Genomic DNA, 13,430 nt, shown 5'->3' with positions numbered 1-13,430 from the left:
ACTGCTATTATTATAAAAACTAAATTGAGTGCTTTGGAATGACATGAAAAAGATGTTTTAAAAACACTGCTGTCAAATTAGGGGTAGGTGAATTAACTCTAAAAGATGGCAGACTTGGAGTGGGTGTTGAAAAAAAATAATCTAGAGAATTCTGCACTCAGGTTGCTTGCTCTTCTCTAAAGAAACCCAAGCTGGAAACAGCAGCTGATGCATTAGAGGTGTTATTTCTTACAAGAAAAACCACACAGAATCTTCTCAGTAAACCAACAATCCCAAAAATAAAATACAAAAGAAAAAAAGATTCAGAGTATATCAAAAGATTGGCAAGTAAGAACCCACTTGTATATTTAAAATGTTTAAGGCATGCAGTATTATTTTTTAATGATTACATGATCTTAATCAAGGTGGATAGTGGACTTCCAATATGGTGCATGGAAAATAAACCAACCGTCTAGTGAGGCCATGTATGAACGAAATTGAGATACAGATCTGAGAAAACCTCCCTTAGCTCCTGTTCTCTGAAGCTATCCAGGGTTAAAATAGATCAGAATTCATACAAAAATGGATATGATCATCTCATAAATAAAATCACACAACCTGGGAGCTTATAACATTCCTAAGCCTTGATACAGCTTAATCTTCTTGGCACATATTTAATTCTAAGAAGAAACAGGTTCCAGTAAGCAAATATGAGGCAAAGGGATACCACCGTTAAAGCCACAAAATGTCCCTACTAGCTCCCTCTCCTGTCTTTCAGTATCAAGAGCCTGAACTCAGCCTACCCCAGCCCGTAAGACGGCCTATGTGAACACGGGGCAGTTACGCCCCTTACCTTCTGACGCTGCTGGATGTTGGCCACCGTGTCAGGCTGGAAGTCCAACTTGTCTGTGCGGCACAGTTTCCAGTAGAGGATGATGACAATCACTGTCACCACGAGCACTGGAATGACCACACCGACAATGACCCAGAGGTTGCTGCTCTGGGACTCTGGGGACGGCCTCTTCACTCTGTCCAAGGCTGCAGACAAAGAAGACAGGTCATTCGCTAATTCTTCTGCACTCGTTTACTGGACAGCCCTTCTGTGAGGAACACGAAGAACATGCCTTCTTCTGTGAGAAACCTGGAGAGTCCTTGTCGTTTCAGGTCAAAACAAGTAGTTGGAGGCTGTGATCTCCTGATGGCTAGAAACATGACTCAGTAAACAAACACAACACAGACTCTTACGTCCTCAATGCATTAGCGACCATGGTGACATAGGTGACGTGTCTAAAGGAACATGGCTCATCTGATGGCAGAGCTAGGTTAATTCCAGGTCTCCTGACTTCCAGTGTGTTCCACCAGCTCCATTGTAACCTCACTCCAGGAATGCTTCCATACTAAAAACCAGAAACCCCAACAAGTAATCTGTGAGCATCGCCTTAATTTCCTCACCTGCTTCTCCCTCTAAACCCCTAAAGCAAGATTTGAGGTACCAGATGTCAATTTTTAAATTATGTGAAATCCCACTTACTTATTCCAAATCTGCCACTCCCCATCCTCCTGACCACCCCAACCACTGCCAAGCCTCCCATCTGACGTGATCTTGGAGGGATAGGCTTCAACCCCTCTGCCTTCAATTCCTTCACCAGCTCCTTTCCCTAACCTTGTCTCCTGATCCAGGGCTCTTGAACTCTTCATTCTGCACCCATCCTCTCAAAGGTCTCAGCTCCACTTAAAGCTCAGGTTCCAATCACCCGACAACCCAAACCCCTCCCCTCTGCCCAACCTCCTCATCCGTTGTGATCACTTCCCAAAGACCTCTCCATGACAATAGTAGTTTCCTCCCTTTCTAAGTTATTTTACTCTGGTTACTTTGGCCTTGCAATCGGTACCTTACTATATTTTAAAATGCATTTTATTACATAAATGTGTTATCTTGATATACGGCGCCACTCCACTCATTAATATGGTCATGACTCTAAGTCTTGTCTCTTGCAATACATTTCAGTCTCCACAGGCAGGGGCTAAGTCTTACGCTTTTTTCATATCCTATAATGATTAACATGTGCTATGGGATCAAAATGTTTCTGCGCAAAGATGTAACAACACAAACATTCCCGGTGCCGGCTTAAGTGTGGGTTTAGGCCCTGAGAGAGTGACAAGGGAAGGGAGCGAGCCCTCTGAAGCACATGCACTATGCAGAAAGCACAAATGAGAGAGCACAGGCTATGCAGGAAATGAAAAAGAGGACAAAGTGTTAATCTTATTTTTGAATTTGACCTGAATATAGTCTATATATGTGACTCATTTTGCATGAAAACAACTGACCATACGGAAAGAGTGACAGAATCAAACTGAGGAGCTGGGACAAGTAGATCCTCTCCTTGGATCTCACCTAGTAACACCCTGGGGGAGGCACGAATTCACCAAATGAGGCCCTCATACCAGGGTCTATGGCTGCCCTAGGGCCTGACGTTGGCTGAGGCTTCCAATCCTAGGATCCTTACCTTGTGGATTTTAGCAAGAAACTGAGGAAAGAGATGTGCAAAGAGCAAATGGAAGTAGTGGGAAAGGTGCCCGTACCATATCACCATCGATCTTTTTTCAAAAGTGAAGTGCTTAGCTGGAATGCTGTGAGCACAGAGCCTGCTTGAGATTCTCTCTCTGCCTGCCTGCCTCTCTCTCTCTCTCTCAGGATGGATAAATAAACTTAAATTATTTTTCATAAAATATAAAATAAAATAAAATAAAATAAAATAAAATAAAATAAAATAAAATAAAATAAAATAAAATAAATAAAATAAATAAAATAAATAAAATAAAATAAAATAAAATAAAATAAAATAAAATAAAATAAAATAAAATAAAATAAAATACAAAACGTCCTAGATGAAGAAAACTAAGAGCTTTGTTTACTTTTTTTTCTCACTGCTCTGAAACAGAACATACTAACATGCAACCATATCTGAAATACACAAACACAAACCACCAACAGCTATTTGCTTAAACTCTCTCCACTGTCATCTATGAATCAGGCAAAATGTGCCCGGGAGTCCTCGTCCTGCTTAGTTTCCAGGGACAAGTACAGATTTCACAAAGAATCTTCCATTATTAAGGATAACCGTGAAGCTGTCATTTTTCAAAAGTGCCTTTGCCTCCTCTGTGTTCCCTACAAAGACCTTTTCAAGAGTCTCTGATGCTCAATTACTTCTCAACACTTACTTATCCCCTTACCCTTGGGAGAAAATATCACCAAGCTCCCTACAAGGATTGCTCTCTGGCTCATAATGCAAGAACATCCACATTAAAATAGCAGCCTGATTCATAAGGGAACATTTAGAGAAATACGCTCTTCCACGCCCCTCCTTCTCCTTCATTTTAAATACCCAAAATCTGGGAGCTGAAAAATAAGGCACCGAGAGCAATCACTGCCAGGGGGCCAAGTATCTTCCAACAATAATACAGAAATATCAAAATACCTCTTTCTAAATTGTGAAGTACTGTGAGGATGGGGAGGGAGAGAAATAGCAATGAAAAGGGAATGGATCAAGGACTTCTTTGTGTTAAAAAACTCAGAAGGAAGCCAGTAAATGCAGAGGGCACCTCCCAGCTTCCTGTGTGACTAACTGTCCCCACCAACGTTCAAAATACGACAGACAAGATTTTGGAATAAATACAGAGAAAGCAAGTTATTTTACCGAAGACAAAATTTTTAAAAGAAAAATAGTACAGGAGCAGGGGAAAAAATATTACAGTTAACTTAAGCTATGAGAACTCACTCTAACACTTGGGATACAAAATGCCAGGTAAGAAAAACAGCAGTGAAGGCTAAATCAACAAAATAAACAAAGAAGGACTTGTCGAGTGAATTTGCACAACTGACATCTTACTCGAGTGTCCTGTAATAAGGGTTTAAGACAGAAATCTACTCTGTGCACATAAGAGTGCTTTAAATTCAGATTTCGTTGTCAGAAAACAGACTGGCTTTTGACCACAGCACAGCTTGACAATACTTGACAATACTTAGGGTCTATGCCTCATGTACTTACGTTGGGCAACAGCACCTTGAATTCGGTAACCCAAGATAATGGCTGCTCTCTGGATATCTATCTTGTTAATCAGATCTGAAGACTTGACTGCACTGAGTCTTTCTCCATCTTGATCCTCCACAAAGTAGATGAGCTGCACGGGATTGTCATCTCCCTCTAGCCTTGACACGTTTACCATCTGAAAGATAACAGAAACCATTAGCATTTTCAAAGCTCATGTTTCCAGATACCCTTTCTCAGGGCACTCCATCTTGACTGTGGTATTCAGGATTCATTCCAGTCCTCATACTGAGCTCGTTACACCATTCTGGATCCCACAATCCCCACGAGGCTGTCTTGATGGGAAGGTGGACGGTTAAAACGAAAGTTACTCTGTACGGAATAACAAATGTGCTTCATCTTGCTCAGAGTCTGCTCTGAGACACATGGGCAAGTTGGATACAGAGAACGCAAGGCTGCCAAGTCCAGCCAGTCTAGAATTGCTACCAACCAGCTCCAGCACATCATAGGAGAACACTAATGTCCTCCCCACGTGAATCGTAACCGTTACGTACACCCCTGGTTCCCAGAAACTATTACTGGTTCTATCCAATCTCATCTTGAATCTTATCAGGATTCTCTCTTTTTTTTGGTACGAGGTTTCTCAATCTTCTCTACTGCCATTTTGGTTCAGTGGGGGGCTATCCCAAGTATTGCAGGATATTCAGCAGCATCACTGTCCTCCACTCACTAGATGCCAGTACCAGTAACCATACCCTCCCACACTAGTGGTGACAAACAAAAATGTCACCAGACATTGCCAACTGTACCCTACATGACAGGGGATGGGGGCAGCAAAATCACCCTCACTTGAGGACCACTGCTCTCAAGATGATAAATCTCACAAATTCTTTAACATCCCACTCTCAGTGATAGATAGATCATCCAGACAGAGAATCATAAGGAAATAGCAGATTTGAGCAACACTATAGACTAAAGGAACCTAACAGGCATTTACAGAGCATTCCATCCAGTATCAATAGAAGTGAATACACATTCTTCTCAAGCACACGTGGAACATTTTCTAGGATACCATATGTTGGGCCACAAAACAAGTCTCAACAAATTCAAGAAGACAGAAATGATATCAAGTATCTATTCTGACCCCAATGGTATGAAACTAATCCATAATAGGAGAAAAGCTGGAAATTTCACAAATACAGGGAAATTAAACAGCACACTCCTGAAAACACCAATAGACCAAAGAAGAAATCAAAAGGGAAATTTAAAAAGTATCTTGAGACAAATGAAAGAAACACAACATACCACAAACTTATGGGATACAGGAAAAGCAGTTTAAGAGGAAAGTTTATAGCTATAAACGCATACATCAAGAAAAAAGAAAGATCTCAAATAAAAATTAGCTTTACACCTCCAGGAACTGGAAGGAAGGAGGGAAGGAAGGAAGGAAAAAGACAACACCTAAGCCCAAAGTTACCAGAAAGTAGAAAATAATAAAGTTTAGAACAGAAATAAATAAAACAGAGAATAGGAAAAGTGAACAAAACTATGAGTTGGCTCTAAAAAGATAAAATTGACAAATCTTCAGTGAGACTAACAAACAAAAGGACTTAAATGAAAGTTATAAATAAAATAGGAGACACTGCAATAGATAACAGAAATACAAAGGATCATAAGAGAATACCATAAATTATACACCAACAAATTGGATAACCTAGAAGCAATGGATAAACACACATGACCTACTGAGACTGAATCACAAAGAAACAGAAAATGTGAACAGACCAATAAGGACTGAGAAGATTGAATCAGTAATCAAAAACTTCCCAACAAAAAAAGCCCAGGACCAGATGGTTTCACTGACGAATCCCACCAAACATTTGAACTATTAATGCTAATCCTTCTCAAAATTTTCCAAAACAATAAAGAGAAGGGAACATTCCCAAACTCATTTTATGAGACCAGTAATACCCTGATACCAAACTCCAATAAGGGTACTAAGAAAGAAAGAAAGAAAGAAAGAAAGAAAGAAAGAAAGAAAGAAAGAAAGAAGGAAAGAAGGAAAGAAAGAAAGAAAGAAAGAAAGAAAGAAAGAAAGGAAAGAAAGAAAGAAAGAAAGAAAGAAAGAAAGAAAGAAAGAAAGAAAAGAAAAGAAAAAAAGAAAGAAAGAAAGAAAGAACAGAAAGAAAGAAAACTACAGGCCACTATCTCTGATGAATTAGATGTAAAAATTCTCAACAAAATATATTTCTAGCAAACCAAATGCAGCAGCACATTAAAAAGATAATGCACCAGGGCACCTGGGTGGCTCAGTCAGTTAAGAGACTGATTTTGGCTCAGGTCATTATCTCACATTTCATGAGTTTGAGCCCCACATCAGGCTCTGTGCTGACAGCTTGGAGCCTGGAGTCTGCTTCAGATTCTGTGTCTCCCTCTCTCTCTCTGCCCCTCCCCTGCTCATGCTCAGGCTCATGCTCTGTCTCTCTCTCTCTCTGTCTCTCTCTCAAAAATAAACAAACACTAAAAAAAAATTTTTTTTTAAAAGATCATGCACCGTGATCAAGTGGGATTCATCCTTGAGATACAAGGATGGTTCAACATATGCAAATCAGTAAGTGTGATATATCACATAAAAAAATGAAAGATAAAAATCATATGATCATCTCAAAAGATGTAGGTAAAGTATATGACAAAACTCAATATCCATTAATGATAAAAACTCTCAACAAATTAAGTGTAGAAGGAAATACCTCAACATACTACAGGCCATATATGACAAACTCACAGCTAACATACTCAGTGGTATAAGGTTGAAAGTTTTTCCTATAAGATCAGAAACAAGAGTGCCTACTCTCACTATTCCTATTCAACACAGTACTGGAAGTCCTAGCCAGTGCAATTAGGCAAGAAAAAGAAATAAAAGGCATCCAAATCAGAAAGAAAGAAGTAAAATCTATCACTATTTACAGATGACATGATATTATATATAGAAAACCCTAAAGACTCCACCAAAAAAAAAAAAAAAAACTATTAGAATAAATGAATGCAGTAAAGTTACAGGAAACAAAATTAATACATGAAAATCTGTTATGTTTTTATGCATCAACAATAAGGTATCTGAAAAAACAATAAATAAAACAATCCCATTCACAACAGCATCAAAAATAATAAAATACTGAGGAATAAACTGAACCAAGGAATTAGAAAATATGTACACTGAGGGGCAGCTGGGTGGCTCACTCAGTTAAGCACCCAACTTCGGCTCAGATCACGATCTCATGGTTCGTAAGTTCAAGCCCCACATCAGGCTCCTCTGCTGTCAGCACGGAGCTTGCTTTGGCTCCTCTGTCCCCCTCTCTATGCCCTTCCCCTGCTTGTGGTCTCTTGCTCTCTTTCAAAAGTAAAATAAACACTGAAAAATTAAAAAAAAAAATCTGTGCACTGAAAATATAAGATGCTGATCAAAGAAACTAAAGACACAAATAAATAGAAAGATATCCTGTGTTCGTGGATTGGAATAATTAACATTGTTAAAGCATCCATATTATCCAAAGCCATCTATAGGTGCCGTCTATTGCTGTCAAAATTCCAGTGGCATTTAGAAATAGAAAACAATCCTAAAATTCATATGGAACCACAGAGGACCATGGTGACAAAGGAGCCAAGAATACTCAATGGGGAAGAGATGGTCTTTTCAATAAATGGTGCTGGGAAAACTGTGTATTCACATCCAAAAGAATGAAAGTGGGCCCCTCACAAATATTAACTCCAATGGAAAGATTTAAATGTAAGACCTGAAACCACAAAACTCCTAGAATAAAACATAAGGGCAAGGCTCCTTGACACTGTTCTTGGCAATGATTTTCTGGATATAACGATGAAAGCACAAGCTACAAAGCAAAAAATAAACAAGTGGACTATATCAAACTTAAAAACTTCTGCACAGCGAAAAAGGAAAAAAAGATTCAACAAAATGAAAAGGCAACCTACAGAATGGAAGAAATTATGCACAAATCAAATATTTGATAAGGGGTTAATAACCAAAATATATAAGGAACTCAAACAACTCAGTAGCAAAAAACACAAAAAAACTCTGATTTAAAAATGGGCATTATGGCACAAGAACAGACACTCAGATCAACGGAACAGAATAGAGAACCCAGAAATGGACACACAAACGTATGGCCAACTAATCTTTGACAAAGCAGGAAAGAATATCCAATGGAATAAAGACAGCCTCCTCAGCAAATGGTGCTGGGAAAACTGGATAACGACATGCAGAAGAATGAACCTGGACCACTTTCTTACACCATACACAAAAATAAACTCAAAGTGGATGAAAGACCTCAATGTAAGACAGGAAGCCATCAAAATCCTCGAGGAGAGAGCAGGCAAAAACCTCTTTGATCTTGGCCACAGCAACTTCTTTCTTACTCAACACATCTCCAGAGGCAAGGGAAACAAAAGCAAAAATGAACTACTGGGACCTCATCAAAATAAAAAGCTTCTGTACTGCGAAGGAAACAATCAGCAAAACTAAAAGGCAACCGACAGAATGGGGGAAGATATTTGCAAATGACATATCAGATAAAGGGTTAGTATCCAAAATCTATAATGAACTTATCAAACTCAATACTCAAAAAAAAAATAATCCAGGGAAGAAATGGGCAAAAGACATGAATAGACACTTCTCCAAGGAAGACATCCAGATGACCAACTGACACATGAAAAAATGCTCAACGTCACTCATCATCAGGGACATACAAATCAGAACCACAATGAGATACCACCTCACACCTGTCAGAATGGCTAACATTAACAACTCAGGCAACAACAGATGTTGGCAAGGATGCGGAGAAAGAGGATCTCTTTTGCATTGTTGGTGGGAATGCAAGCTGGTGCAGCCACTCTGGAAAACAGTATGGAGGTTCCTCAAAAAACTAAAAATAGAACTACCCTACGACCCGGCAACTGCACTACTAGGCATTTATCCACAGGATACAGGTGTGCTATTTCGAAGGGACACATGCACCCCCATGTTTATAGCAGCACTATCAACAATAGCAAAGTATGGAAAGAGCCTAAATGTCCATCGATGGATGAATGGATAAAGAAGATGTGGTGTGGGGTGCCTGGGTGGCTCAGCCGGTTGGGCGGCTGACTTCGGCTCAGGTCGTGATCTCGCGGTCCGTGAGTTCGAGCCCCACGTCGGGCTCTGTGCTGACAGCTCGGAGCCTGGAGCCTGTTTCGGATTCTGTGTCTCCCTCTCTCTGACCCTCCCCCGTTCATGCTCTGTCTCTCTCTGTCTCAAAAATAAATAAACAGTAAAAAATTAAAAAAAAAAAAAAGAAGATGTGGTGTATGTATGTATGTATGTACATACATACAATGGAGTATTACTCGGCAATCAAAAAGAATGAAATCTTGCCATTTGCAACTGGAGGATGGAACTGGAGGGGATTATGCTAAGTGAAATTAGTCAGAGAAAGACAAAAGTCATATGACTTCACTCATATGAGGACTTTCAGAGACAAAACAGATGAACATAAGGGAAGGGAAACAAAAATAATATAAAAACAGGGAGGGGGACAAAACAGAAGAGACTCATGAATATGGAGAACAAACTGAGGGTTGCTGGAGGGCTTGTGGGAGGGGGGATGGGTTAAATGGGTAAGGGGCATTAAGGAACCTACTCCTGAAATCATTGTTGCACTATATGCTAACTAATTTGGATGTAAAATCCAAAAAAATAAAAATAAAAAATAAAATAAAAAAAAAATGGGCATTAGATCTGAATAGACATTTTTCCAAAACAGATATACATATGGCCAACAATTATATGAAAAGGTAAACATCACTAATCATCAGAGAAATGCAAATCATAACCACAATGAGGTATCACCTCACACCTGTTAGAATAGTATCAGAAAGATAATAGATGAGTGCTGATCAGGAAGTAGAGGAAAGGGGACCCTTATGCATGGTTGGTGGGAATGTACAATGGTGCAGCCATTGTGGAAAACAGTAGGGAGGTTCCTCAAAAAAATTAAAATGGAACTACCATATGATCCAGGTCTCCCACTTCCAGATACATAGCCAAAGGAAATGAAATCCACAAAATCTTGAAAAGATATCTGAACACCCCTGTTCACGGCAGCATTATTTACAATGGCCAAGACATGGAAGCGACCTAAGTGTCCGCCTCTGGATGAATAAAGAAGATGTGATGTGACACACACACACACACACACACACACACACACACACACACACAAATGGAACATTATTCAGTGATTAGAAAGAAGGAAATCCTGCCATTTGCAACAATATGGATGGACCATGAGGGCATTATACAAAGCAAAATAAGTCAGACACAGAAACACAAATACTGTATGATCTCACTTATATGTGGAATCTAAAAAAGCCAGATTCACAAGAACAGACAGTAGATGGTAGTTGCCAGGGGCAGGGGGTGGGAGAAATGGGTGATGGTGGACAAAGGGTACAAGATAAATAAGCGACAACATAACTTTCAGCGACAAGATAAATAAGTTCCAGGGGTCCAATGCACAGCACAGTGACCCTAATTAACAATACTGTATTATATACTTGAAAGTTGCTCAGAGTGTAGATCTTAAAAATTCTCACCACATACACAAAAAAGGGAACTATGTGAGTAATGAATGTGTTAACTAATTTTACTGTGGTAATCATTTTGCAGTATATACATACATGAAGTCATGACGTGATACACTTTAAATCTATACAGTGTCATATGTCAATTATATATCAATCAAGCTAGAAAGCCATGCTTAAATTCACAATCTCCTAGGTCAAACAGTACTTTGATTTGTCCCAAAATTGCTATCTCTCAGGTGTTAAAGGTAGTCCTTTCACATTAGGACTTCGGAATCTGTGTACCTCCTATATCAGCTTTATACCAATATACCTTTCTATTTTGTTGCTGTTTCTCTTAATAATATGCAGCAATTTCGCTGCCCCTTTAGACTCCAGCAAACTGCACGACTGATGTTCTGGGGAAATGCCAACAATGAGTCCAAGCCCTCTATTTTAGACAGACAACTTGAATGTTTGGTCTCTACGTTTGCAACTGGCAAAACGCAGCTGCTACTTGGCCAGCCACGTGTGCAGAATTGTAATACTGCCCCATGTTCTGGACTTGGCTGCTAGACTCCTCCCTCATCACTGGAAACTTCTGGCAAATCAACCATTTCATGATTTCACTGTGAATGCCTTCTTTCAGATTATTTATAAGCTCCTTAACAACACAGGTCCAAACTCTCATCCCTGAAGAATCTGTTCTTTATACCTCTCCATCCTGAGAAGGGCTCATCTATCCTGCCCTTTGTTTGCGATTTCTAGGCTAATTCCCTGACCACTTCTATTCCCTAACCACCTCCTCCTCCCCGGAACTGGGCTGTAGTGATTAATTTTTATTAGCCTTTAGAGTGGAAGACTATCAAAGGGCTACTGAAAAGCAAGGAGATTATACCCACCTGTGTCACTACCTGCATGCCTGTTTATTACACTGAAAAGTTCTGATACATTTCGGAAATGGGTTTTTCTTGCAGAAACCAGGTACCCATCTACTTGGGTACATAATTAAAGATTCTATAAGCTTATTCAGTCTGAAAGCAACGATCAGTAGACTCTAATTCTAGCATCCTTTCTAGATGACTTACCAGATTCATATCTGGAATCCATACAACCACAGTACAACGTGGCCATCATTTGGGGCAACATTTTCAATTTCATTTTTTAAATTATTTTCTGATTTAAATCACATGTTTACTCTACAAATTATATGCTCACTGTGAAATTTTGAAAAACACACAAAAAGTATAAAGAACAAAATGAAAATCACCTGAAATTCAACCAACCAAAGAAAATCACTGCCAACATTCTGGCATATTGCCATTTTTTTGCATAGGTTTTATATTAATATTTGGATGAGAGTACAGACATTCTTTGGTAGTCTCTCTTCACTTGAGCATTTCTCTATATCACTCAATAATTTTTAAAAAATGACACCAGCTACATAACATTCCAACATGAGAAGATTCACTGTAATTTATTTACTCGTTCTCCAACTGCAGGACATTTAGGTAGTTTTAATACTTTCACTTTTGCAGATTATATTTTGATGAAGAGTCCTGCACTACTGTAGATGAACCCTTGTCCACACATCTTCACACTGTGTCACTCTAAGGGGGACGAGATGTCAGGCAGGCCTCTACGTAATCCATCAGATGGCACCACTGGCCATGTGGCTTGGCTCCCACAAATCTCATATTCCTACCTTAGGGAACTTGCACAATGAAAGTAGCACCTCATTATGCAGCTTTGTAGTGCTCTGTGGGGAATAAGCTTAGGAATTCCCTGAGCTTGCACCTATGGGTTAACAGGGCATATAGGAACAGGAAGCCTCAGGATGAAAGCGTCCAAAATCAGGTAAATAAGATTAGGTATTCAGGGAGGAAACGCCCCCCAACTTAGTACAACAGCAGAAAGCTGCTTTCACAGCAAGGAAGGACCAAAATAGGTAAGCGGGGCTACAGACCGCAGCAGGGCTAAGTTGCCCAGAGCAGAGCTAAGTAGCAAAAGAAAGGTGCCATTAGCAAAAGAAAGGTGCCATGTTGACCCTGAGGTGGCATGCTGTGTCCCTCTTGTCCCCTAGGCTAGCTAGATAAACACACCTTGGTGCCTCATGCCCGCAGTAAACAACCATATGCCCAGCACCAGGATTTTGTTTTATATTGACCAAAACCCCTAACACTGCCTATCTTCGAAAACCCCTTTTCCCTCATACCCATGAGTTAATGTTCACGGTTTCATTGTCTCTTTGTGCATGTCCATCACACTTATAAGCCTTCTGATCCTAATAAAAACGGAGCAAAAACCCTTACTCCGGGCTCTTGTCTCCTCCCGGACATTAGCCTCTCTCGCATTTTAATCCTCCATCGGCTCTCTTGCTGGACAAGAGAGAACTTCAGACCCAGAGTCTACAATGGTGCTCTATAACTGTTTTATGTGCATAAATTAACCTCCACCAAGACCTTGAGCTCTATGAAGCCAGGGCTGCTAAATAGGGCAAGGCTTTTTACGTGTCATTTTAATTTTTTATTTTCTGCTTATTTAATATTACTCTCAATGTTTTATTAGTTTTTAAAAATTTCTCTATACTCTACTGCACCTGACAAGGAAACCACTCTGGGGAGGGGAATCAAGAACTGTGCTTATGGGCAAAACTTGCTAAGAGGGTGACAGAACAATGATGCCAGCTCAAGGCACCCCCCCCCGTCGTCCCCCACCCCAAGTCCAGATGTGCACCTTCCTCTCTGTTGCCTCCAAACCACCCACCTCTCTGCCCCTGCACTTCTG

The 13,430-nt window shown here is 39.9% G+C and overlaps 1 protein-coding gene across 1 annotated transcript in view; it reads right to left on the bottom strand.

Moving 5' to 3' along the window:
• The window catches only part of KIAA1549 (KIAA1549 ortholog), a 152,152-nt gene that overhangs the window by 64,832 nt on the left and 73,890 nt on the right, over positions 1-13,430 (bottom strand). Inside the window, exons 9-10 of the mRNA XM_086689024.1 lie at positions 4,029-4,206; positions 833-1,017 (exon numbers count right to left, since the gene is read on the bottom strand). Coding sequence (XP_086545150.1) covers positions 833-1,017; positions 4,029-4,206 — 363 coding nt within the window. The remainder of the gene's footprint in view (positions 1-832; positions 1,018-4,028; positions 4,207-13,430) is intronic.

The sequence above is a fragment of the Puma concolor genome, chromosome A2, assembly GCF_028749965.1.
Source record: "Puma concolor isolate L17-30 chromosome A2, mPumCon1.1.hap2, whole genome shotgun sequence".
NCBI lineage: Eukaryota > Metazoa > Chordata > Mammalia > Carnivora > Felidae > Puma > Puma concolor.
The sequence above is the reverse complement of the archived record's forward strand: the minus strand, read 5'-3'. Positions and strand labels throughout refer to the sequence as shown.